Source organism: Ovis aries, chromosome 16 (assembly GCF_016772045.2).
Source record: "Ovis aries strain OAR_USU_Benz2616 breed Rambouillet chromosome 16, ARS-UI_Ramb_v3.0, whole genome shotgun sequence".
NCBI lineage: Eukaryota > Metazoa > Chordata > Mammalia > Artiodactyla > Bovidae > Ovis > Ovis aries.
In genome coordinates, this window is record NC_056069.1 from 32,914,907 (window position 1) to 32,942,792 (window position 27,886).

Here is a 27,886-nt window from a genome sequence, read left to right on the forward strand (position 1 = left end):
AAACAATGAAAACAGTGAGAGACTTTGTTTTCTTGGGCTCCAAAATCACTGCAGATGGTGACTGCAGCCATGAAATTAAAAGATGCTTGCTCCTTGGAAGAAAAGCTATGACCAACCTAGACAGCATGTTAAAAAGCAGAGACATTACTTTGCCAACAAAGGTCCATTGTAGTCAAAGCTATGGTTTTTCCAGTAGTCATGAATGGATGTGAGAGTTGGACTATAAAGAAAGCTGAGTGCCAAAGAATTGATGCTTTTGAACTGTGGTGTTGGAGGAGATCCAGCCAGTCCATCCTGAAGGAGATCAGTCCTGGGTGTTCATTGGAAGGACTGATGTTGAAGCTGAAACTTCAATACTTTGGCCACCTGACGTGAAGAGCTGACTCATTTGAAAAGACCCGATGGGAAAGATTGAAGGCAGGAGGAGAAGGCAATGACAGAAGATGAGATGGTTGGATGACGTCACCGACTTGATGGACATGAATTTGACTAAGCTCTGGGAGTTAGTGATGGACAGGGAGGCCTGGCATGCTGCAGTCTATGGGGTCGCAAAGAGCTGGACATGACTGAATGACTGAACTGGATACATGTGTATATATGGCTGAGTCCCTTTGCTGTCCACCTGAAACTATCAAAACATTGTTAATTGACTGTATAGATATATTATATATAATATAAAAAAAGTTTTTTAAAAAAAGGAGAAGGAGGATGTGCAGGATTGTGGTTGACACATGAGCTCTGGAGTTAGGCTTTCTGGATTTGAACCTAGCTTCCTGAGGAATCCCCCATCTGCTGAACTCAGGCAAAGGAGGGCATTTAAACTTTGAGACAGTCACTCAATTATGGGAGTAAAGATGAATAAGGCTCTCAAAAAGTAACCATGGCTGGCAGCTGTACCCCCAGAACTCATTCCTAAAATAAGGTGTGAGTCAAGTGCTCCGTTGATTCACCATTTTGAGACAGCTCTCTAAAACTTACAGTCGTGATTTCCCACAAAATCATCTCACTGCAAATGAGGACATAAATCCTGTTGAAAAAAGAGAAGGGAAGAAAGGGCCAGAGGGTATTTCTAACAGAATCTAATGGATTTAGAATCTTTACCTGTGATATTCTCTCTTGAAAAGTTATTGAATAATGAGGCACAGTATGAGTGACATAAATTGAGGAGATGCCCCATTATGAATTATCTTATTGTGAGAAAGAACAAAAGTTTCATTTACTAATTTTGTTTTCACCTTTATTTTAATGAACAATGTTAGACCTACTTATCAATTTATTCCACGTTGGTGTTAAGAATTTAGTTTGTGATTTTAGTCACTCCTGTTAAAATAATAGTGGCTTTCCTCACTCCTTCCAGAGGCTTTGTCAAAAAATCTTATTTTTTCCACCTCAAATATAGATCTGGCCTACAAATACTGAAGTGATAATTAGGGCTTGTGCAAGATTGTTTCATTTGAAAAATTAGATGCTTTTTTTTTTTTTTAAAGGATTTACTTTCCAAATTGTTCTGGTTTGAGTGTATAGCTAAAAAAAGGCATTTTAAAGTGATGGCTTACATAAATGATTTAAGTAAGAAATGAGTGAGAGGAAAAATGAAAAATATTATTCATTGACCTCTTTTGTGTTTCTGGTTATAATTTTTATAAATGCATTTTTGCTTGTATCATTATTGTAGTTTGAGCATGTAACATAAGTCAGTCTCCTAAAATTAGAATATATTCAGATTTCCCCATAGCCTTTCACAAGGCCCCTAGAAAAGCCAGGTGCACAACCAAAAATTAGTAAAAGTGAGAGACTCTGATTGCCACGGTATTGAAAATTTCTTTCTGGTGAGAGACCACCATGATCAGAAGAAACTGCCCTAGCAACATTAGTTAAGGTGAACTCTTGTGAGAGTTTTGAAGTATGAAGGGAATCATATTTCTTTTTTGTTCAGGTGAGCTGTTGCCATTTCTAATACCTCTTCCAGAACTCGGTTCCTCATTCCATAAAATAAAAATTTCACACATCTTTCTGCCATTTCCATTCCTATGTCCCTAAAATTTTATCACAAGTATCCTCTCTTCACATTCCTCCATAGGCCACATCCTTCCCTTACTCCAGGCATTTGCCCTGGCCTCTCTTGTTGCCTGGAATGGCTTCCTCATCCTTCTTTATGTGGCTCATTTTCTGCCTTCTTGGTGAAGCTTGTTCTCTATTATAGCATTTATTACCTCATTACATTGTGATTAGCTGTCCACCTGTCTCCTCCAGTAGATCGTGAGCACCTCATGGGACCTTGTCCTATTCATCTCTGTATCCTCTGCCCATGCACACAATGCCTGCCACACAAGAGGTGCTCATTAAATGATATTTGAGTCACTGAGCCAGAAGGTTAAAATATGAGCATCATTTTGCAGGCGTAGAAATGTTCTGCCCATATTAGTTGCTTGACATTATCCTGCCATAGTCTAAGAAAGTGAAGAATGCCTTGTGTTCAGTAGTTCTTCCTGATGGCTTTATGGCTGAGTTCTTGATTGGGCCCTGCTTGGAGAGGCTGGATAACCTGCCACCAGATGTTCTGTAATTCCCTTCTTTATTACAGTGACTAGTTTCCTCTGATTTCTCTGGGATCACTTTATCTCAAGGTGTGCCTTTTAATGCTGGCTGGAATAGATAGCTTTTATTCCTCAGCTAAAGGAGAACAAGCCATATGGTAGTTAACTAGATTTGCAAAGGATTATAAATTGGTGGCAAATAAACTGGCCTTTTAAATGCAACAGCCTGATAAGGCAGGAGAGAATTGGCATAGCAAATACACAAGTGCACAGGAGTATTAAAGGTGTACTAAGTGGCATGGAATTAAGATCATGTGTTGCATTTAACAAAGTACACCCAGTAAAAGGGGTTTGATCTAGTGCCCAATAACCCAGAATAATGAGAAAGCGGTAGGTTAATGTGTGTACTTTGAGGTCTTTATCGTAGGAAGAAAGAAAGATTGAGCTAAATCATGTCCAACTCTTGTGACCCTATGGACTGTAGCCTGCCAGGCTCCTCCATCCCTGGGATTTCCCAGGCAAGAATACCAGAGTGGGTTGCCGTTTCCTTCTCCAGGGGATCTTCCCGACCCAGGAACTGAACCCCAGTCTCCAGCACAGCAGGTAGATTCTTACCGCCTAAGCTATGCAGGAAGAGTGGTTGTAGAACATCCAGCAACTGATGTAGACCTACAACACATAAGGGCTGGAAAGAAAACGAGGCATCGCTTAAAGTTCACCTGTCACGTTTTAGAGGTAAAATGGCCTTAAGTGGTTCATGTAAGAGCATAGTACAAGAAGGTATTCCAGCTAAAACCCAGAATCTATATCTTTTGACTCCAAATCCAGTTCTTTATTTCACACTCTGCTATCTTCTTAAGGAGATGTCAGAGAAATAATGTATGGACAAAAGTCCTTCTCTTACAAACTATTGACATCAGTAAATTACTTTTTTTCTGTCAACCATAGTCATTTTTCTTTAATAGTAGGGGGAAATTCTGCCTAAAATATCAGGGTGCTTTTTAAACTGTCATTCTTAACTTTTCATATATGCTGTTGAGTTTCAGGGATGAGCTGTATATGCTCAGAAGACATTTTAGATGCAGGACTTTGATCAGCTTTATTCACTTTAGTTTTCAGTTAATGCTATGAATGAACACCTCAGAGTTAGGACTAGCCCTGCTTTCCTAGTGATAACTAGAGGTTAAAATTCAATTTGTTGGAAGAAAACTGAAAACTGAAGCCATATCCAGCCTCTTTGGTACACAACACCAAATTAATTTTTGGAGACAAGGGTTTTGGTTGAAGTAGAAAAGAACAGCTTTATTGTTTTGACAGGCAAAGGAGGCCACAGTGAGCTAATGCCTTCAAAACTGTGTGTGTCCATCTGGAGTGGGTAGTGAAAAGTTTTATAGTAATGCTTCAAAGAGGGATGATCATCTCATGGACATTCTTCTGATGATTCGAGTCAGTGTCATCAACCTTCTGGTTCCAGCTGCGTCTGGGGTCTATGTGCTCGTGGGCAGCATCCCATTAATTTCTCTCAGCTGGTGGGGTTTTTCAGTTCAGTTCAGTTCAGTCGCTCAGTCATGTCCGACTCTTTGCGACCCCATAAATCACAGCACGCCAGGCCTCCCTGTCCATATCTGCAAAACAGCTCAAAGATATTGTTACGTGTATCCTTTGATGGGGAACCAGGAGCTTGCTCCAAGGCTGCACTGTTGTTCTCTGACCATTTGTTCCTCTCTTGTCTCTGCATCCCTTCCTTTTCCTAACTGCGAACTCTTTGAACCTGTTCATTGGAAGATGGGGGGAAGGTCATGGATGCTGAATGAAACCTATTTCCTGTAATCAAGAGATGGGTAACACCAAAAGACTTTCCTACCCAGGATTCCCACAGGGTCCTGCTCTGTATCAGAACAAGTGATGCCAGCTGTAAAACTGATTGTTTGTCTCTGCCAGTTGTCCTAAGGGAGGAGTCCTTTGATCTTAATGCTAAAATCAGAGCTGAGACTGTGATGAATATGTTTGAATGTCTTTTAGGACTTAGAGGTCCAGTTTTAGAAATTGAACTACAGAGAGAGGAAAGAAGATGTTTTGAAGTTTATTTTTGCACCTTATGACTATTTTTATTATACTAAATCAGAGAAAGCAAACAGCATTTTAATTTTCTTAATCTAATAAAGATTAAGGGCTCAACTTTGCTTACTGCTTCCTAAAAATTAAAACATGTTGAGAACATATCGAAGTTTAAGTGAAAACTAAAGCTCATATTCAAAATGGCGTTTGCTAAATGATTTTAAATTTAGAAATTGAGTCATTCACAAACTGAATTCGAGTCACAATCCCTGTTGGGTTAGGCAGCTGTTATCTGTGTTCTGGAAATGTTAGAGTTAATCCCAATTCTCCTTTGAAGTTTCTATGTTAAATATTGTGTTCTTGCATTATAAAAAGCTCCAAGGATGATTAACAGGCCCCAGCTGAAGGAAACAGTCTTAAAAAGTAACCTTTTAAAGTTTTAGCTGACGTCACTAATAGGCAGTTTATCAGTGGCTGTAAAACCCAGCAGAAACTTTTTTTCTCTCCTTGTTTCTCCACAGCTCTCTTCATTGAAAATTGTTCCTAGTTAATTCTATTAATTATATCATGTCTCGCTGTTTTTCTTGGAGTGTGTGATAATGGTGTAATTTTTCTTACTATTATAGATAAGGCTAGTGCTTTGAATGAATGTGTTGGAGGTATTTTAATTCCTTTGGGTAGATGTTCTCATTTTAATTATTTCTTTGGATTTGCCACAGCCTAATATTTTCTTTTAGAAAAAGATAGGACAAATAAAATTGGATATTTATAATAGTTCAGTTCAGTTCAGTCGCTCAGTTGTGTCCGACTCTTTGCGACCCCATGAATCGCAGCACGCCAGGCCTCCCTGTCCATCACCATCTCCCAGAGTTCACTCAGACTCACGTCCATCGAGTCCGTGATGCCATCCAGCCATCTCATCCTCGGTCGTCCCCTTCTCCTCCTGCCTCCAATCCCTCCCAGCATCAGAGTCTTTTCAGATGAGTCAACTCTTCGCATGAGGTGTCCAAAGTACTGGAGCTTCAGCTTTAGCATCATTCCTTCCAAAGAAATCCCGGGGTTGATCTCCTTCAGAATGGACTGGTTGGATCGCCTTGCAGTCCAAGGGACTCTCAAGAGTCTTCTCCAACACCACAGTTCAAAAGCATCAATTCTTCGGTGCTCAGCCATCTTCACAGTCCAACTCTCACATCCATACATGACCACAGGAAAAACCATAGCCTTGACTAGATGGACCTTAGTCGGCAAAGTAATGTCTCTGCTTTTGAATATACTATCTAGGTTGGTCATAACTTTTCTCCAAGGAGTAAGCGTCTTTTAATTTTATGACTGCAGTCACCATCTGCAGTGATTTGGGAGCCCAAAAAAATAAAGTCTGACACTGTTTCTACTGTTTCCCCATCTATTTCCCGTGAAGTGATGGGACCAGATGCCATGATCTTCGTTTTCTGAATGTTGAGCTTTAAGCCAACTTTTTCACTCTCCTCTTTCACTTTCATCAAGAGGCTTTTTCGTTCCTCTTCACTTTCTGCCATAAGGGTGGTGTCATCTGCATATCTGAGGTTATTGATATTTCTCCTGGCAATCTGGATTCCAGCTTGTGTTTCTTCCAGTCCAGCGTTTCTGATGATGTCCTCTGCATAGAAGTTAAATAAGCAGGGTGACAATATACAGCCTTGACGTACTCCTTTTCCTATTTGGAACCAGTCTGTTGTTCCATGTCTAGTTCTAACTGTTGCTTCCTGACCTGCATACAGATGTCTCAAGAGGCAGGTTAGGTGGTCTGGTATGCCCATCTCCCTCAGAATTTTCCACAGTTTATTGTGATCCACACAGTCAAAGACTTACTGAATGTTATTAAATCACTTACTTAGTGAAGGTTGGCATTTTTTGCTTAAATAGGAAGTGTGAAGGCAGAATGCCATCATGGTCTAGACTATCTGGATGTTGTATTAGTTAGTGAAAATGAAAATAATACTTATCATAGGCTGCATTTGAATTTGTTTAAAAAACATTTCAATTCTACATAAACTATTGGATTAGTGCATGATGTAAGTAATGTTTTTACTGTTTTTTTTTATCAACATGTCCTATTAATTTTGCTGCTAGTCACAGTTTTAATAAATTGAATTATCTTAGGTGAAGCTTTTCTCCTAATGAGTTCAAACTCATCCCCTTTTCCACCTCATCCCGTGGTTCTAAATGAGACATTGTAGGGACAAAGAACTCTTTGTTTTGTAATGAGGAACATTAGGTTGAAGGTGATTATCATAAACTTAGGTTGAACAAGAGAAGAAAGGAAGATTATTTCACTGTTCTCTGGGTATCTTTGTCATATTATAGTGTTTTTGCTGGTAGTTAGCTAAGTCCTTTTATTTCCTAGAAAAAATGACTAGGCTAGGTGTTTTTTTAGAATATTAACTTTGATCCCTGTTTAATTTCATTCATTTAATTGTCTCTTTTATTTTTTTAACCAGTAGAGGTCATTTTCTATTTTCATTGTATCAGTATTTTTTCTGGCCTCATATCATTCTCCAGTTTGATAAATATACTGTTTAATTTTTATACATTTTGTTCCAGATATTATAAAGTAGCTTATAAGGCACAGAAAATACACAAGATAACATCAGTTAAAAGTAAGGCTCTACAAAGAAAGAAAAGCAATGATAGGGCTTTAAAATGGAGCAAAGACGAGACTGAAAAATTATACCTTAATACCAAGTGCAAGATATCAAATAAAAATTATAGGACTTGTTTATATAGTTAGAAGTACATCTAATTTTTTTAAATTTATTTTTTGTTTTCTATTGGAGTATAGTTGATTTGCAATGTTGTTTTAGTTTGAGGTGTTCAGCAAAGTGATTCAATTATACATACATACATCCTTTTTCAGATTTATTTTCCCACATAGGTTATTACAGAACATTCAGTTCCCTGTTGTTGTTGTTGTTTAGTCGCTCAGTCGTGTCTGACTCTTTGTGACCCCATGGACTGCAGCATGCGGGGCTTCCCTGTCCTTCACTATCTCCCAGAGTTTGTTCAGATTCATGTCCATTGTGTTGGTGATGCCATCCAACCAGCTCATCCTGTCTACCCATTCTCCTCATGCCCTCAGTCTTTCCCAGAATCAGGTCAGGGTCTTTTCCAGTGAGTTGGCTCTTCACAGCAGGTGGCAAAAGTATTAGAGCTTCAGCATCAGTCCTTCCAGTGAATATTTAGGACTGATTTCCTTTAGGATCGACTGCTTTGATCTCCTTGCTGTCCAAGGGACTCTCAAGAGTCTTTTCCAACACCAGAATTCAGAAGCATCGATTCTTTGGCGCTCAGCCTTGTCTATGGTCCAACTCTCACATCCATACATGACTACTGGGAAAACCGTAGTTTTGACTCTCTGGGACCTTCCTCAGCAAAGTGATGTCTCTTCTTTTTAATATGCTGTCTAGGCTTGTCATTGCTTTTCTTTCAAGGAGCAAGTGTCTTTTAATTTCCTGGCTGCAGTCACTGTCTGCAGTGACTTTGGAGCCCAAGAAAATAAAGTCTGTCACTGTTTCCATTGTTTTTCCATCTATTTGCCATGAAGTGATGGGACCGGATGCCATGGTCTTCATTTGAATGTTGAGTTTTAAGCCGGATTTTTCACTCTCCTCTTTGACCTTCATCAAGAGGCTCTTTAGTTTCTCTTCACTGTCTGCTTTTAGGGTGGTGTCATCCACATTCTGAGGTTATTGATATTTCCCCAGCAATCTTAATTTCAGTTTGTGATTCATCCAGCCTTGCATTTCACATGATATACTCTACATAGAGGGTTTCCCAGGTGGTGCTAGTGGTAAAAAATCCTCCTGCCAGTGCAGGAGATATAAGGGACAGGGGTTCGATCCCTGGGTCTGAGAGATGCCATGGAGTAGGGCACGGTTACCCACTCCAGTATTCTTGCCTGGAGAATCCTATGGACAGAGGAGTCTGGCGGGCTCAGCCCATAGGGTCACAAAGACATAGAAGTTAAATAAGCAGGGTGACAATATACAGCCTTGACGTACTCCTTTCCGAGTTTGGAACCATGTCTGTAACACGTTGTTCCATGTCCGGTTCTAACTGTTGCTTCTGAACCTGCATATAGATTTCTCAGGAGGCAGGTAAGGTGGTCTGGTATTCCTGTCTCTTTAAGAATTTTCCACAATTTGTTGTGATCTACACTATCAAAGGTTATAGTGTATTCAGTGAGGCAGAAGTATATGTTTTCCTAAAATTCCCTTGCTTTCTCTGTGATCTAGTGGATGTTGGCAATTTGATCTCTGGTTCCTCTGCCTTTTCTAAATGCAGCTTGTACATCTGAAAATTCTCAGTTCATGTACTGTTGAAGCCTAGCTGAAGGGTTTTGAACACTGCCTTGCTGTCATCTGAAATGATGTGAAAATCACCGCACACATGCAATTGTGCAGTAGTTTGAACATTCTTTGGCATTGCCCTTCTTTGGGATTGGAATGAAAACTCACCTTTTCCAGTCCTGTGGCCACTGCTGAGTTTTCCAAATTTGCTGGCATATTGGGTACAGAACTCGAACAGCGTCATCTTTTAGTATTTGAAATAGTTCAGCTGGAATTCCATCACCTCCACTAGTAATGCTTCCTAAGGCCCACTTGACTTCACACTCCAGGTCTGGCTGTAGGTGAGTGATCACTCCACTGTGGTTATCCGGGTCATTAAGATCTTTTTTGTATAGTTCTGTGTATTCTTGCCACCTCTTCTTAATCTCTTCTGCTTCTGTTAGGTCCTTATTGTTTCTGTCCTTTATTGGGCCCATTTTTGCATGAAATATTCCTTGGGTATCTTTATTTTCTTGAACAGATCTCTAGTCTTTCCCATTCTGTTGTTTTTCTCTGTGCTATACAGTAAATCCTTGTTAATTAACTATTTTGTGTATAATAGTGTATATGGTAATACCAAACTTTCAGTTTTTCCATCCCCCCTCATAGTACATGTAATTTAAAGGAAAATAATGATCAAGTGAAGTACAACTATTCTTGCTATTAAAACTAGACAGAATTTTATCTTAGGTACCCTGATGTTGTTTTTAATTTTTTTTTAAAATTTATTTTTTAATTGAAGGATAATTGCTTTATAGAATTTTGTTGTTTTCTGTCCAACATCAACATGAATCAGCCATAGGTATACATATGTCCCTTCCCTCTTGAACCTCCCTCCCATTTCCCTTTCCATCTCACCCCTCTAGGTTGATACAGAGCTCTGTTTGAGTTTCCTGAGATGTAATGCAGATTCCCATTGGCTATTTGTTTTACATATGGTAGGCACCCTGTTTTAATTGGAAGGGAAAACTCTTTATAACTGTGGTGTAGGTTTTCTCCAAGAGCATACTATTCTTGGAGCATTAAAAGACTGGTTGGGCTCCTTAATCTTTTTTTTTTTTTTTTTGCTCAAAGTTTTGTTGAATACTTAGAGGTCATGAGCTTAAGATTGTCTTCTAAGATGCAAATGGGAATGTAGATGTTCAGAATTGTCTGTTGTACCCAGATCCTTGCCCCTTACCACAGTGAGCTCAGGATGTATTCCCTGTCTTCATTTAAGGGCTTGATAAAGATATTGAAAAGGATAGGACCAAAGACAGCAAAGTGTTACCAAGTCCAAGCTTGCTCTGCTCATCGCACAACAGGCCAATAAATCGGAGAGGAGTTGTTGAGGCAAGGAATATGACTTCATTCAGAAAGCTGGCAGACTAATGTCTCCAAAAAACAATCTCATCAGAGTCTTAAGGAAGGGAGTAAGGAAGTAAAATAAAATGGCCATTAATCTTGCAGTGTCTTCTGGAATGACCAGACTTGGGGAGGGGATGGGTTGATTTTTTCCTTCCTGTAGCCATCCAAGGGTAGACTGGGTCCTGAATAATAGCACATTGGTTTAACATTGAGGCAGAGAGGCAGGCCATTATGTATAGACAGTATCCTTTTAGTGAACAGAAGCAGTGAGAAGGAAAGGTTAAAATAAAACAGATGCAACATTTAGTCAGATTTTATTCTTCCCTATAACAAAAGCACTAGAATAGGGGTCCTTTTTTAATGTAGGGTCTCACTGAGGCTGGAGGGTAGAAATGGGTTGATGTTTATGGACAAATCCTCCATAATCCTTAGAGGGATTTTACAGGTCAGTAAATATTTTTGCGTGTGGACAGATGTTGTAGCTTTCATCAGATTCTTAAGCAGGTATTTGTTTCCCTCAAAGTTAAGAACCACAGTATCAGGGGCCTCTAAGACTTTGTCAAGCCATCCAGTAGTTTTGTGGTCCTTCTGTTATCTTTCTGTCTCTACATCAGAGCAGGCTCCCTGTTTTCTCCATTGTTGTATCTAGTAGGTGCTTAATTCATATTTGTTGATTTTGAAGTGAATGAAACCAAGTCACATTTTCTCAGTATGTCTGTAAAACTGTAGTGTGAGGGAATTGGTCAGGTGTTTTGTGAAATCATACTGTGTGCTTTTCTCTTGACTCAGCAATGCACTAGCTAGATCTGCAAATTGATGAAGTTCACTTGGCAGGGCTTGGTGTGGGAAAAAACTTGTCCTGCGGTCTAACGATATTCTTTCCTCTGTTTATGACCTTGTGGGCCATTTGTTCAATAACCTTGCCCCTGCCCCACAACGCAACATGGATCTTAGTTCTCTGATCAGGAATTGAATCCTTGCCTCCTGCAATGAAAGTGCGTCTTCTTAACCCCTGGACCACCAGTGAAGTCTCAATAATTCATTAGCGCACTCTTGTGAATAGAGCCCCAGTTTGAAAAGGAGTATATTTGCCTTTCCATACGCTGACACCTGTGCCATTTTTTACTTGACTGTAATTCTGTGACCATATTTTCAGGCTCTTTAAGAATCCTGACGTAATTTTTGTGGGTCTACAGCCTAGAATTAATTTGGAGAATCTGGGTGTATCTTCTTGGAATTCAGTTCCTTCTTAGCCATATTAGTTCTTCCCTTTTCTTCTCCCTGATGGTGAAGCCAGAAGTGAAATGGAATTGAGCTATCTGTCTTCTGTCTCCAGTAGTTGTGATTACCATGTCTGAACTCCCCCTCAGCAGCAACAGAATCACCCCAGAAACCACTCTGCCATCGTCTTTAGTATTTGGACAGGACTCACCTCATTACAACTTGTACTTTTTGACCTTCCTGTTAAAGTTTCAGGTGACGTCCTTTTGTCTTAGGTCATGCGTGTCTCTCTTTTGCATGAGCTTTTTTTTTTTTTTAAATTGAAGTGTAGTTGATTTACAACGTTGTGCTAATGTCTGCTGCACAGCAAAGTGACTTAGTTGTACACATATGTTCATTCTTTTTTATATTCTTTTCCATTATGCTCTATCCCAGATTGGATGTAGTTAGTTCCTCGTGCTCTACAGTAGGACCTTGCTGTAATAGTTTGCATCTAAGTGTAACAGTTTGCCTCTACTAACCCCAAATTCCCAGTCCATCCCCTGCCCTTCCTTCTCCCCTTGGCAACCACAAGTCCATTCTCTATGTTCGTGAGTCTGTTTCTGTTCATAGATAGCCTTCTTAAAATACGAGAAGACACACTGCTATCCATGTTATCATATTCTTTCTTTGTATACCGTGTTCTCGTTGTCAAGATGATCTGTTTTCATACTGTCAGAATGGGGGTTTTGAGCGCCTTACATCCCTCATAGGCTTCTATCATTTACAGTTTCTGACCACTTGATCCTGATCTTTGTTTTCATCCTTGCAACTTTTCAAAATCTTCCTCCCTTCAAAAACCAGGATCCATTTTTGTGTATATCTTAAGATTCAGTTCCTGGCTTATTACAAATTCCAGTTTTACATTGTCACTTTCCTTCAGGGTTTCCATCATTTCTACTTTACCAAGGAATTTATCTTTATTGGTTAAAAGTCCAGAATCATGGTTTCTCTCACTGTTTCATTCTGAAGAATAGAACTTGTCAGAAGGCAATATAGAATTTATCAGAAGGATGTGATGAACAGAAAATGTTCTAATAATTGACATTTTCCATGATATCACCCTTTTATATCACTGTCTTGTTTCTGAACCAGTTTTGTCATTTCTGTTAAAAAATATGCCATCTACGTGCTTAGTTTGGTGAGCACTCCTGATTACACGCCCATTAGTGCAATATTCTCTCTCCTTTTAAAATCACTTTAAATGCATTTTGCCACATCATTGTTAGGTCAGTGGCTTCCCAGGCTTGTGCCTGTTTTCATGACATACCTTGTGCCTTTGAGCTTATTGTCATCAGACATTGGAGAATGCCCATTGGCCTGAGACATTCAATGACTATGCGATTACGTTTACAACTGTTTGTAAGGTTGCAGTTTCATTAATAGCCACTCATCTTTTCAGTTTTTGTGCCTTTCTATAAAGACATCTAAGACCCCATGTATTTTTCCAGACCTTTTCAGCTTTCATGCCATTTTCTGTTATATTTTTGTAGTAGTCAAATTATTCCCTAGGATGGAGCTTAAGAAGCTGTGCACCTTCTTGCTCCTTTGGATGATTTTTCTCTGTTGGATTTGTGGGGAAGGACGCCCTTCAGGCCGACCCTCCTTTTGCTTTACATTTTCTCTTTCTCTTCCTTGTTTTTTCTTGGTTAAAGTAGTATACAGAACACCTCTGCATCTTCTAATTTTTCTGTTATTGCTCATTGCTTCCTTTCTCCATTTTTCTAGTCTTCCAAGGCTTTTTTTTTTTTTTTTCTAATTTGGGTGCTGGTGTTTTTTTTTTTTAATGTTTCTAGCCATTGTGGCCTGTTATTTGCTTTCTAAGTTTCCTGATAAGAGAAGAATATTCATCCTAAGTCTTTTTGAAGGCTAAGATGACTCAGGAATAAAATCTGCAATGTGATTCCTCCCCTTCCTCCCACCTCAGACCTCACTTTATTTCACATGGTGAGGTTTGCAGGTGTGCAGCTTTTTCCACTAACAGTCTTCAGGGTTGGGGGCACTTTTGTGGCCATAACCAACTGAGGTTGTCACTAAAATAAAATAAGAAATAAGGAGGTTACCTTGCTGCTCCTCTGTTACATTACCTGAGATACAAATAATGTTTGCCAAGAGAAAACAAAAACAGTCACCTGAGGATGAATTCTTACCCTTCGCCGTGCTTTAAATTTTTGCAGAATTATAAAGTGGGAAGGGTTTAGGGCAGAGAAAGCAACCTTATAAAACAAAGTTCAAATCAATAATAATTAACATTCACTGGCTTCCCTTCTCCTGCTAATAACTGAAGACAAGTACTAATTAGAGAAGCCTCAAGTGTCTGGATTTCTGGATGTGCCAGATGGCTGCATGAGAACTGTGCATCGTGCCAGGAAAAAGCCTGGGTTGCTCTTAGCTACCACCTCTCCTCCATTGTGATCTTGTCTGAGGACCCTTAAACATGCTCATCACTGTGCACTGAGGCTTTTTCTTTGTTCTTTCTTCTCTTGTCTTCCCCACTTCTGATTTCAGGAGGTACATTTCTGCCATGCTTAGTGAGTGCTCTTGTGAGCTTTTATTTTTACTTCCTTAACAAACTCATTCTGTTCATCTTTTTCTTTTCAGATTTCCTTTGACTTCTTATGTTTTTGTTTGATCTCACCAGATCCTTCCCTCTCTCCCCATTTGTTCTTTTTCAAGATCACACAGAATCAGCGCAGAACCTTTCAGTTGTAACATTAAGATAGTTCTGCCTCTTCCGTTTTTGTTTTTTTTTTTTTTTAACTCTTTTCACAGATTGTCTGAAAACATATGTTTTCTTCTTTGGGTTTATACTTCAAATATTTTCTTCCTCTGTGATTAACTCTGCTAACCAACTCTGAGAAAGTTTTGATTTTTGTATGGAAATTTTCAATCCTGTTGAGTGTTGATATTGTTTTGACAAATGCTGCCCATGCGTTTTCCACAAGATGAAAATCATTCCTGTTAGGATGACAAAGCCTGGAACTGATTACGCTTAACCAGATTCTTGCTTTTCATTGGAGTTGTTTTACTGGGACACATTCTTTCACTTCGTTTGTTGTGAAAGTCATGATATAGTTGCCCTTGGTAAAGAAAATTGGTCTTGATTTGGTGGGTTTTTTTTTGTGTATGTGTGTCAGAACTTTCTGTGATAGAACCCAGAAGAAAGTAGAGATTGGTTATCATCATTCTTGGCTAAGTGAGAAGTATGACTTCTTTTCTTTCCCCATGTGTTTCTTGCTCCTGCTGAAGGGTCATTGCAGGGAAACCAATTAGGAAGCTGATGCAGTAATTCAAGCAAGAGATGAGAGGGCCTGATATATTGGAACAACATAAGGCAGTGAGAATAATTTGCATTTTTTAAAAAAATGTAAACAAAAAGTTTTTTTTAACTTAAATTTCATAATGTTGTAAATGTTTTTAGGGTTTAGAAACCACAGTTTTTAGGGCTCTATTGTCTTTTTAACATGTCCTTTTGATACATAGCTAACTAACCAATTTATCACATCCTCCACTTACGTATTTCCTAGTTTTAGAAACCATCTACTTGATGTCTATTGCAACTTAAAAAAAGAAAAACTTGCATGTTTTTCACCTCTTGATTAAAAAAGTAAAATTAAACAGAAGTAACTTGTACTGTCTCCTAGGGATAAAAATTAACATTTCAGTACTAGTTTCCTTTGGTCTTTCATCTTAGTTTTTGTAGACATATAAATAATTGTTTGAGCCAATATATTAGTCTGTCAGTCATGTCCAGCTCTGTGATCCCGTGGACTGTAGCCCACCAAGCTCCTCTGTCCGTGGAATTCTCCAGTCAAGAATACTAGAATGGTTTGCCATTCCCTTCTCCAGGGGATCTTTCCAACCCAGAGACTGAGCCTGATACCATATATATTTTAGTGTTATTTTGATGTTGATCCTTTAGGTTGTTCCCAACTCAGTTTAAAAAAAAATTTTGTGTGTGTGTTTTTGGCTGCCCTGAGTCTTCATTGCTGTGCTCAGGCTTTCTCTAGTTAACGACATGAGGAGGGCTGAACTCTAATTACCATGCATGGGCTTCTCACTGTGGTGGCTTCTCTTGTTGTGGAGTATGGGCTCTAGGTTTGCGGGGTTCAGCAGCTGTGGCTCAGAGCACTGGCTCAGTAGTTGTGGCTCATAGACTTAGTTGATCCATGGCATGTGGGGTCTTCCTGGACCAGGAATTCAACCTGTGTCCTTTGCCTTGGCAGGCAGATTCTTGACCAGTAGATCAACAGGGAAGCCCCAGCTCAATGTTATTTTAACAAATGCTGTGGCCAGTATTTTCATGAAAAGTAAATCTTCACACATATCCTCAATATAATGGCTTTATATATATCCTTAGAGTAATATCCTCTGGGTAAATTTTTTAAAGTCAAGAATTTCTTTGAAGGCTTGAGTTGAGTAAGTGTAAAATGTGAATGAACCCTAATGGCTGAAATTTCTGGCTTGTTGAAGAGGTGGAAGTAATGCTTAGTTGCTCTGCATTTCCTATATCCACCTCCTGTTTACCTGATCCCTACCTTGGTTGCAGTAGATTAAAAAAGAATCAATATGCAGGAGGCCTAATAACCTGATGGATATGTAAAAAGTGAGGGTTATGTTCTTGATATATCAGAGTATAGAGAAATTTGGAGGAAAAGATACAGAGCACAGTGATGGGGAGCCCCCTGCCTTCCCCTGATTCATTCTCAGATGGATATTAGATATACATCTCTACTGACTATTTCATTTTTGGATTCCCACATGTTTCCTGACTCTTCCTTGGAGTTTTGTTTGATCAGAGAAGATGGGTTTTATGTACTATGTCCTGTTTTTTTTTTCAGCTATTTGAGAGCAGTGCATAATAGTGAAATTGACTCTTATTAATCTCTATTATTCTTTCATTGTGGGAGGAGTGTGATTTAGGCATACATGGTAGAATAACATAAGGAGGGGTGCCTAACCTCAAAAACTTCTGAAGAGTTCAATTACTAGTTTAGGAGACAAGTATAATACAACTCCCTTTGTACAAGTCATTTCCTTTGCAGATAGTTCTTCACTTTGGGTATGACATCTATTAAACTGAGTACTCTCAGTCTTCAAGATAATATTTTTTCTTGGCACCAGAAAGATAATTTTTGATCTCAACAATGTTGATCTTAGTTTTTCTTGATCCTTTTTACTCTGAGGGTTTTTTTTAAATGTTGATATAAAAATTTTTCTTTTGTCCTTTTTAAAAATGAGTTTTAAAATAGCAGACTGGCTTGGGACATTGGGTATTGCTATAAAGTACCCTTTTGCTCTACGAATAACTTTAATTTTTAGAATTTATAGTTGTTAAGATTTTCTTTTTCAGATTTCCATGTTGAAATTAATGATCAATCTTAAAGTAAAATTATTTCAGCAATTGCAGTTCTATCACGATCCTAGGAAGCTAATAACAGGAATAATTTAAAATGGTTACAAATAGCATTTGTGTCTATATTTAAAAAGCAATTGACCAAGCAGATGTTGTTACAGATTTTTGTCTTTGATATGATAAATTTCCATTAATTTTGAAAATCTGGGTTTAAGGGATGTGCTTTCAAATTTTGCATAGTTGAGCTGCAATTTGTGAAAGTTCAAGCAGCTGTACTGACAAACGTTTGACAAATTTGTAGCTGAGGCTGTTTTAAGCAAAGTTCTAGAACTTTATGTTCTGTGTTTTATGTTCAGGCCATGTATTTGAATTTCTTCTCTTTTTGTGGGTCTAGAAGTTTGTGTATATGTATGTATGTGTGTATCTTCCTCTCTGATGTATATGTAGATTTATATTTGTATATTTGTATGTATATACATATATATATTTTACATTGTGTGTCCAACCTAAGTTGGAGGTAAAGATGCATATTCTTCATTTTTTTTTAAATAAAAATATTCAATTTAAACTCTCATTATTTAATTTAAAATGTTTTTCTCTTTGCTTAGGTTGAAGAAATTGTCGATATTGGATCATTTGCCCCAGAAGACATTCATATTCCTAAGATTTATGTACATCGCCTTATAAAGGGAGAAAAATATGAGAAAAGAATTGAGGTAATTGACTTACCTTGTTTGTCAGTATTTATGGATCTGACTGTCAGAGAGATGTGTCCCTGGAGCTATTGCAGATGATAAGGAATTAAAGCTGAGCAGGAGGTCTTGGTTTGAATCTTAATAGACGCTTCTCATGTGTCCATCTTAAGGGGATGTCTGCGTGATTGTCTAGATTAGCAGTGCCTTGTGTTTACAACTTGTATATCACTAAGTTACATGATTCTCTAGACTGTGTCTTCCAGGCTTTTGTAACTGTTCTGATTTATAATGCATAGTGTTGGATGGCTGTCCTGCAAGATAGAGAACAATAATCAGGTCTTAGTTGCTTTACCCCTGCTGGACTGTTAGTGTTTGAGTGTTCAGAGCTAACTATTTTGATGTCTTTTCATGTTTTCCCACAAGTGCTGGGCTCTGGGCAGCTGGTGGATAGATATGAGATCACGGTAAGGAGAGGCTATCAGGAGCATTGGAGGTATACTAAGGCTACTGAGAGCATGAAGATCAGCTGGATCAGAGTCGATATTAAGATTCAGAAATGTATAGGGATCAGCAACAGAATAGACAAGCAGTAAGAGATACAAGAGATTCAGAGATGCCCTCTACCTGTTGACATCAAACAGGAAGACACTGCAATATAAAACTAATGTCAGGGGCCAGGGGTCAAAAAGAGGACATTTGCAAACAGGGACCAGAGTCTGTGCCAAAGAGATCTAGTGATGGAAATAGTTCTCTGGCTGGTTTCTGGATATTTCTATGATTTCTGTGATGCACTTATAGCAAAACCAGTCTGGACTCTGCAGGTGGAAATAGGAGATTGATAGCAGCAATACTTGGTAAACACATTCTGGTAGCCCCACAAAAAAACAGAGTCGAAAGGTCTATTTGTTTTCTTTTTCCAGCTCCATCCCTGAGCACCTGAGGAGAATTCAGTTGTAGGACTCTTAAGAGTAACAGTAGCACTCTGTTTGACAGTAACGGAGGACTTATTTGCTTCAGAGATAGAACAAGTGTATCTTCGTCTTCAAACACATCTGACCTTTCATTTACTTCCTAAAGAATTATTTCTGTCATCAAATGTCATCCATGTTACTCTTCTTTTGTTAAAAAAGAAAACCATCTATATTATATTGCATATTTGCTTCCTGTTAGTAATAGGGGAGAGTTAAAATTTTTTCCAATACAGTTTCATATTTCAGCAGTGATAAAATACAAGGCATACCTCAACCATGAATAATTTATTTGTTTATTTTAAAGCGTTTATCAATCCGGAAAGAGGAAGATATAAAAACCACATCTGGTAAACCTGGAGATAATGTCAGAGAACGTATCATCAAGCGGGCAGCTCTTGAATTTGAGGACGGCATGTATGGTATCCTTTATTCCTTTTGCAGCTGAGCAAAGACTTAGCCCTTTTTATATATTCATCGGGTTACTAGACTTCCTGCATAAGGATTCTTTTCTAGTCCATTGTAGCTTCTAAAGCAATTGATCAGTTTTTACAAAACGTGGCATATAACCTAAAGATATAAAGATAAATGAAATTGAAATTAGAATCCTTTTACCTTCTTGAAGCAAAATAGTGACTGAAAATTTGCTTAGCTATTCTCTGATATACAGTGAATTTCAGTTTAATTTGGCATTTGGCTAAAGTTAATTGGGAAAAGAGATTACCCAGGATGAAGGTTTAAATTCTCAGAAGTACTAGTTATAACCAGTGCTATTTGCTTTCTCTGTGTTCTGACATTTACGTACTCATTTGAAACATAAGATCCAACTTCTTAACAGCCTCTTGTTTCCCATGACAAAGATCCCTGCGAGTGTACCCTTTTATGGCTGATGTTTTGTATTCAATGAATGATTCAATTCTGCTTTAGATACTTTGTCAAGAAAAGGGTATATACAGTGTTTGGATTTTGAATGTGTTTAAATGTCAGTGAGTCTGCCACTTTGCTAATTTTTGGGATGTTAACCATTGAACTATATACTACAAATAATATATATAAATTCAAATAATGAATGATAAGGTAAATATTTGTTGAATGGTGAATACAGTAAAGCCATACGTAAAGTCCTGGGACAGGAGGTAGAAACATGACATGTGTATCCATTCTCTGAACTTCCTCTGGTCCATAGAAACCTTCTTTCAGACTGATATTCACTGGGAAAACTCCTTTTTTTTACTTTCTTCTTACTTCCATCACTTCATTTATTTTTTTATCTTTCAGCTTATGCATTGGTTTATGGTGGGAATTCACACAGGGAAGAGAATATTATAGTGCCTCCTTTTTCAGCTCCCATATCAGCAAGATACAGAGTCAGCTGAATTGGCTGGGCAGATGAAAGCTTGTCTGTGGGTTTTCTTTTTACCTCCAGTTAACTGGTTTACCATTGACATTGTTAACACTGACTAAATGATAACTCTGATTTCAGATGTATTGGCTTCTCTTCTAGGTATCCTTTATTCACTGCCATGGTATTGCCTTTGAAAAATATTTGCAAGTCAGTTCATATAATGATCTTTCCACAGCACCTACTCTTTTTCAACCCAAATTGCATGGACTTTTTTTCTCTCTGGTGTTTGACTCACTAAATAATATTAAAGAACTGAAAATTGCAGCATATGATAAGAAAGTTGAAGTATAAAACCTGTAATTCGGATTGCCCTTTCTTGAAAATAACCTGCTCATAATGGAATCAGTACCTCAGTGTGTTACGTGCATCACTGTGAGAAACACAATTAACTCTACGCTAGATGGTTTGGTAGGAGGTAATCCAAGTAGCTATCATCATACCTTCATCAGTTCAGTTCAGTCGCTCAGTCGTATCCGACTTTGCGACCCCATGAATCGCAGCACGCCAGGCCTCCCTGTCCATCACGAACTCCCGGAGTTCACTCAGACTCATGTGCGTCAAGTCAGTGATGCCATCCAGCCATCTCATCCTCTGTCGTCCCCTTCTCCTCCTGCCCCCAATCCCTCCCAGCATCAGAGTCTTTTCCCATGAAACATCATACCTTCATAGACTCACTATATTCACTAGAGGTGACCTGGCACGTTGGGTTGTTTTGCTGGCCTTTGTAGTTTATAATATGGTACCATATACTCGCTTTATCTTTTCTGGCCTTGATTCTTAAAGCACTCCCTGTTATTAGAATCTCATCAGAGTGCTATTATTCTTTAATTGGGTCAGAGTCTGTGGTGTGCAGTAGTGGACAGCATGGACAACAGTTCTAGACAGTGTCAGCTGTTTTTTTTCCTTTTGGGCTGTGCTGTGTAGCTGGTGGGGTCTTAGTTCCCCGACCAGAAATCAAGCCCAGGCCCACAGCAGTGAAAATACTAAGTCCTAACCACTGGATGCAAGGGAATTCCCACAGTCAGTCAGTATTTCTGATCTGGTCAGCTGCTTTGATCTTGAGAGGCAAGATCAAGTTCACACCACTGCATACAAGTCAGGACTTTGATGTCTGAAGAAGGTTTAATAGCCTCAGTTAGCTCTTTTAAAAAAATTTATTGAAGTATAGTTGACTTACAGTGTTGTGTTTAATTTATACTGCACAGCAAAGTGACTCAGTTATGCATACATAGATTCTTTTACAGATCATTTTCCATTATGGTTTTTCATAGGATATTGAATATAGTTCCCTGTGCTGTACAGTAGGACCTTGTTTTTATCCATTCTGTATATAATAGTTGGCATCTGCTAATCCCAATCAGTTAGCACTTTGATGCTGTAGCATAGCTTCTTTTTAATAGATGGTCTCAGATGTATTCACTGAAACTTAAGCATCCCTACCGTCCTCTTTATTGTCTTAGAGAAGATTCAGTTACCAAGATACATAAAAAATAAAAACTTAGGATTACCAGTCAAAGGGACAAAGGGATGTTATTACAGTGACCCAAAGAAATCCATACAATTTAGGTAGACATTTTGGTGTTGTCAGAAAACTTTGTTAAAATTCAAACACAGAAGTCCCCTGTAGAATATTTTCATCATCTTTAGTCTCAGTTGGAGTTTCGAATAGTGAAAAATGCTTTTAAACAAAGCTCAGGCTGTGTTACATCAGTCAGCAGTCATAGTACATATATCATAATACATTAGTCCTAATACATAGTATATAAGTCGTAATACAATCCAAAAATTTGCCAAATGTTTCTTACAATAAAAATGACCTTTTGATTAGTTTTCTGAAGCCACTACTTTGATACCTTCATGGTGAAAGTTCTGATTATTTGAGATTTTCTTTTTGAAAAAATTACAAAATAATACCTAGAGAGTGGTGGGAGAATACATTCAGAAAAAGTGACTTTAAACGCTCTGTGCAGATTATTCATGTAGAAGATTTATGACATAATCTCTCTACCTTTTGTATGTTGGACCTTAACATCTTTTATTCCAGCCAATTTGGGCATAGGAATACCACTTCTGGCCAGCAACTATATCAGCCCCAATATGACTGTCCATCTGCAAAGTGAAAATGGAGTCCTGGGTTTGGTAAGACAGAAATTAAAGTTTTATTTATCCAGTCTTGATGGAAAATAAAATATTTTATATAGTGCAGTCTTCTTAGAGTTGTTAGCTTAGATTTTCCAATCTTATTTTTCTTTCTCTTTATCCTCATAATAAAATGTTTAACTTTTCCCATTAAGTGGTAGTACTTATGAACATGTCCTGTCATACTTTATGGAGTAGATGGTAGTTTCCCAACTCCATGAGCTTTTAAATCACTCCTCATATATCACTGTATATGCTTCTATCTCCCCTATTACACCCACTTCAGAGACCTCACACCAGCCTGTTCAGGTAAACTGTTTATTAACCTTTGTGTGATTGCACAAGATAATGAAGGTTATTAATAATTCTGCATTAAATAAAAATCAGAAGTCTCAGCATGAGAAACTGAAGAGTAACATTTCTATTGATCCTTTAGAACAGGACATTTTTTGCAGTTGGCTAATTCGAAAAGTTCTCATGTCATAATCATTTTGAGGCCATATTGTTCAAAAGGGTAGAATTTTCCCTTTCTCAAGAATAACTTTCCAAATGGGCTCAGTATTCTCATAGAAGTTGACCATTCCTTTTATTTTAATATTTATTTAACATAAAATAAAATTAAATGCTTTAGCTTCCTGAATAACTTTTGCTGCTGCTACTGCTGCTGCTAAGTCGCTGCAGTCGTGTCTTTACTTACAATTATGGCAGAGATTACTTAGAGTCTGAAGTTTATAATATTCCTAATCTTTTATTGTTTCTCAGTAGATCTTAACTGTTAATGCAGTATAAATTGTACATATGGAAAATGTATATCCAGCATTGAAAATGTCAATTATGGTCATGAGCATGTAGTTGGTTTTGATTGAGGCAATGATTGTGACCATTTTCAAAAACTCAAAAATGGTAATAGTCTGGATAAGAAAAGATTCATACTGCAAAGACTCACATTTTTCAGGTACCTTATAGATTATCTAGAGTGATCAGATCCCTCATTTTGAAGACAAAGGAAATAGGTTGATATGCGTAACTATGATCACTGTTTAAAGAAAAATTTACACAGGTCTAAAACATTAGTTACCATTTCAGTTTATTTAAAGAATACATTTTTGATCCCATTTTTTGAAAGTATGTTAAAGTTTCACAGCCACTATTTCCTCTTTCTTGGCTCTAACTTAGAACTTTTCTTTTCTCTTTTTCTATTTCCTCTCTTTTATTTTAATATATGTTATGTTATGAAACTGCTCACCCTATTCAAGTTATTAGAGATGGTTTGTAAAGATACATAAAAAATAAAAACTGAGGATTACCAGTCAAAGGGACAAGAAGGGTATCAAAAAGATGAGACTTGCTTCTTCAATAAAGTAGCCATTTGGTTTGTATTCATTGAGTTGGACACGACTGAAGTGACTTAGCAGCAGCATTGATATACTATAGCATAGACTGCATAGTAGATACTAAATAATTACTTTTTTATTGACCTGTATTTCCAATAGCTTAACATTTCTTTCAGACTATGGTAGTTTGAAGAAACTATTTTTTGCTTACCCGATGCACTTATTAGCATAGAAAAGACTAATCAATGTGAGAAACAGAGCCATGAAAACATCAGGATTACTTTGAAAAGGTTCACCTCAAGTCTTCTGATAATCATTTCCTAAGGTTTTAAATGAAGTTGTTTGCATTAAAGTTTTAGTGTGTGATTCAGTGAGAAACTTCTTTTCCTAACTGGACATGTGCTTTATTTGACAGGGTCCATACCCATTAAAAAATGAAGTTGATGCAGATCTAATCAATGCAGGTAAAATAACTCATTACATGTTCTTCCAGCATCATCCTTTGCTATTAGTTTCGCTCTCTGCCGAATGATGTTAGAGTAAGGAGTTGGGCTTGATTCTTTGATGTTTCCTGGAGAATATGCACTGTACTTTACATGGAGGAGGCGAGAGAAGCCTTCCCAGTGCCATCTTGGTCTGCTTGCCCATCAGAGGTCTCCCCTATTTAGAGCAGAGTAAGATATAGGAGAAATTGCAGGAGGGGCTACATGAAATGGCAGGAGCTTTGGTGGGTCAATCAGGCCCCATGCGGACTGTGCACAGAGAATGCTCTCAGGTGGGGTAATGAGAATTAAAGGAAAGGATAGTTTACAGGGGTGTAAACAGGGTTAAGGCAAACCAGAAAGGATGTTGAAATACCACAGGGAGTTTTCATCACCCTTGGGCCTTAAGGGGCAACTGTGGGAGAGGGTCACCAGACAGGAACCAGGGTCTTTGTGGAGGAACACAAACATCTTGCAGAAACCTCGGTGAGGGTGAAAATGGGAGTCTTCTCTGCTGTATCTCCTGCTTGTGCCTCCAATTGGCAGACCCCAGGCTGAAATAGATCTGTCTTCTCATGATGAGAAGGTGGGAAGTGGATCCATAGTAGCAGCCAAAACCAAGATCTGGGGCTCTGGGGTTTTTGTCATGGGTGATATGTTCTGTCCTCTAATCCAGGGGTCCCTAACCACTAGAATCCAATTTCTGATGATCTGAGGTGGAACTGATGTAATAATAATAGAAATAAAATGCACAATAAATGTAATATGCTTGAGTAATCCTGAAATCTTCCCTCCGCACCCTGGTCCATGGAAAAATTGTCTTTCATGAAACTAGTCGCTAGTGCTCAAAAGATTGGGGATTGCTCCTCTAATGGACATCAGAGTTAGGAGTTGTTTGTTGATTAGTTGCTAAGTCGTGTCCAACTCTTTTGTGACCCCACGGACTGTAGCTGGCCAGGCTCCTCTGTCTGTAGGAGTTCCCAGGCAAGAATGCTGGTTAGTAGAGCATCCTTCAAAACTTCAAGGGTACTTAAGGATGTACTCTGATACTCATTGCAACCTAATGATATAGGTGATAAATACAGAGTTTCTTTGAAGTGGAAACTCTAGCCTGTCTTCTCCTGTGCTCTGGTATTCATACGCTTTGCCTTTTATTATTAGCCTTTTATTTGACTGGGACAGAGAGTCACACATTGCAGCAGCCTAGAGGAGGAGGAAAAACAGGTCAGACCTTTGGCCTCTGTCATTGCCCATATATGAGGCAATACTGCCACCGTGTTAGAGCAAAAGATTTTGATTTTCCTCGGAATGGAGTTTCCCATAAGAAGCTAATTTTTATATTCCAGCATGATTTTCTTTATCCTTCTTTTACTTCTATTCACCCTACCCCCACAGAAGTATAATTCTTACTTTGCATTCAAAAATAGTATGTGTAGATTTCTGAAGAGAAGCAACAGGAACCGAATATAAAGGCCAGCTGCCAAGTAGAATTGATGTTTAATACTTAGGAGTTTTGGAAGTAAAACAGCTTCTGGTTGAATAGTTGAATTAGTTAACATGACTTAACTATGAAAGGCGCACTGTGATAAAGCAATGACATTTAACCAAGGCTGTGATTTAATTGTACTGTACCCTTTAGCAATAGCTCATTGATCTGTGAAAATATTTGCTGCTTGGTTTAATTAATTTATGATGTTAGTGAGTTATTTGCAAAATGAATAACTCCATTTTCCAAGTTTCAGGCTTGAGCTCATAAAACCCACTTTCTTTGGAAAGTAGTTAATCTTTTCAGTGACATCATTGGATAGTAGACATTTCTGATTCCATTGAGCTTAAAAGTAGCTCAATCCTAATGAAGCCACCAGTTTTAGATTTCAACTTCTGAAATACCATATATAATCTTAAAGTACTTTGTAAAGCCAGAATTCATTGCTTTTGGGAAGCCAGGCTGCAAATCAGTTTAATAGTATTCTATCTCTTTCATCAAAGTCCTTTTTGGGATTTATGATGCTTTTGACTTTGGAGCTAAGTTAGAGGGGAAATACTTTGAACTCCAGAACCCATTGTTTGTGTTCATTTGAAAGGGTTTTCATAGAAATCCATTAGAACAAAGACAGAGAGTTATGTTTCTGGGCATAAAAAGTGTATTAGAATAATAATTAGAACTATTTCTAAGGATCCTTTTTTCTAAATAATTTTATATGGTTATGTAACAGTGAATGACCACTTGTATAGAACCACATAATTTACAGCATATTTTTTCACATATATGGTCAATATATCAAGTGAAAGTTGAGCCTCAAGTGAAAACTTTTTATACACGTTGGGAAACTGAAGCCCAGAAAAGTGAAGTGATGTGCTCAAGATCAGGTTGCTAGGGACAGATTCACATGTCATCTCCTGCTCTTAGCCCCAGGCCTTTTTCTCTGCACATTAAGCTACATCCACTGATAACTTGAGAATTTACAAGAGTGCAGAAGGCAGCATTTAGAGCATTTCTGAGGTCTCAGGAAGATTTGCAGCATCCTAGTGCAATTGTGAAATTTCTAATAAATCTCATGTTAGCTTTCATATTCATGTGCATTTTACATTCTTTCTTATTTCTTAATATTTTTCTTATTTTAATATCAAAATGTTTTTAATGACTTCTTCTTGGTCATTGTTCAGTCACTAAGTCGTGTCTGACTGTGTGAACCCATGGACTGCAGCATGCCAGGCTTCCCTACCTTTTGATTAAAAAATTACTTAGAAAGACTTAGCAACTAAACAACAACGACTTAGAAAGAACCATGTTAATCTCATGGCTCTTGAATATCCTTGTTTCCTGCCATGTGCCTCTAGAGTGGTGGCTTTCAGTGGGAAAGAGGGATGATTTCACCTTTCTGGGGACATTTGATAATGTCTGGAGTGCCAGTGTTACTGGCATTTAGTATGCAGAGGTCAGGGATGCTGTTAAGTATCCTGCAATAATCAGAGCAGTTTCCAGCCCCCAGCATCAGTAGTATCTGCTCTAGAGGTCTGTGTGCCACATCTGAAGAATTACAGGCCTGTAGTCTAAAGTACAAATAGTACCGCATTCAAGATCTCTCTAATGGTTGTGACTGACCTTTCCAGGTTTATCTTTCGCTATAACTGAGTCCACCCATACTGAACTGCTCGATCTGTTCTGTTTCCTTCCTCCATGTCTTAGCTCTTTCAGTGCCCTTTCCTTTTTGTTTCGCTCTATCCCTTTCTTGTTCATCCCCGTCTCTTTATCGGCAATGCCTATCCTTCAAGTCCTAGTTCATTTGTCCTCTCCAAATCCTCTTGCGGCTCAGAAGTGCTTCTTCTTCGAACCCACAACACATTTAGCATCTCATAAGCGCACCACATTTTGCTTTGTTATTGTTTGTGTATATTCATCTCTCTTGCTGGGTATCGTGTTCCTTTTGTTTAGGGCGTACGTGCTTGTTTGGTTGCTACAGTCATGTCCGACTCTTTGTGACCCCATGGACTGTAGCCCTCAAGGCTCCTCTGTCCATGGGATTCTCCAGGCAAGCATACTGAAGTGGGTTGCTGTGCCCTTCTCCAGGGGATCTTCCCTATCCAGGATTGAATCTGTATCTCCTGCATTGCAAGCAGATTCTTTACCCACCTGGGAAGCCCTTGCTTAGGGCAGTGGTTCTCAAAGTGTGGTTTTCAGAGCCACAGCATTGGCATCCCCATCACTGGGGACTTCTTAGAGTTGAAAATTCTCAAACTCTGGGAGTTGTGCTCAACAGTCTGTGTTTTTATAAGCCCTCCATGTGATTCTGACAAGTGTTTGAGAACCATTTGTTTAGGGCATCTGCATTTTGTTTAAGGCACAGAGGGAACATTTACTTGATACTGAGTGAATGACATGTTATGTCATGAGCCAAATGACTCTATAACCATGAAATTGGATAATTCTATTGCCTGAA

The 27,886-nt window shown here is 38.3% G+C and overlaps 1 protein-coding gene across 4 annotated transcripts in view; it reads left to right on the forward strand.

Annotated features, from left to right (window-relative positions):
- The window catches only part of OXCT1 (3-oxoacid CoA-transferase 1), a 163,371-nt gene that overhangs the window by 55,371 nt on the left and 80,114 nt on the right, over positions 1-27,886 (forward strand). For all 4 annotated transcript variants that reach the window (XM_004017014.6, XM_060400459.1, XM_042233822.2 and 1 more), the window contains exons 8-11: positions 17,531-17,638; positions 18,893-19,007; positions 22,035-22,129; positions 23,879-23,927. In XM_004017014.6, coding sequence (XP_004017063.1) covers positions 17,531-17,638; positions 18,893-19,007; positions 22,035-22,129; positions 23,879-23,927 — 367 coding nt within the window. The remainder of the gene's footprint in view (positions 1-17,530; positions 17,639-18,892; positions 19,008-22,034; positions 22,130-23,878; positions 23,928-27,886) is intronic.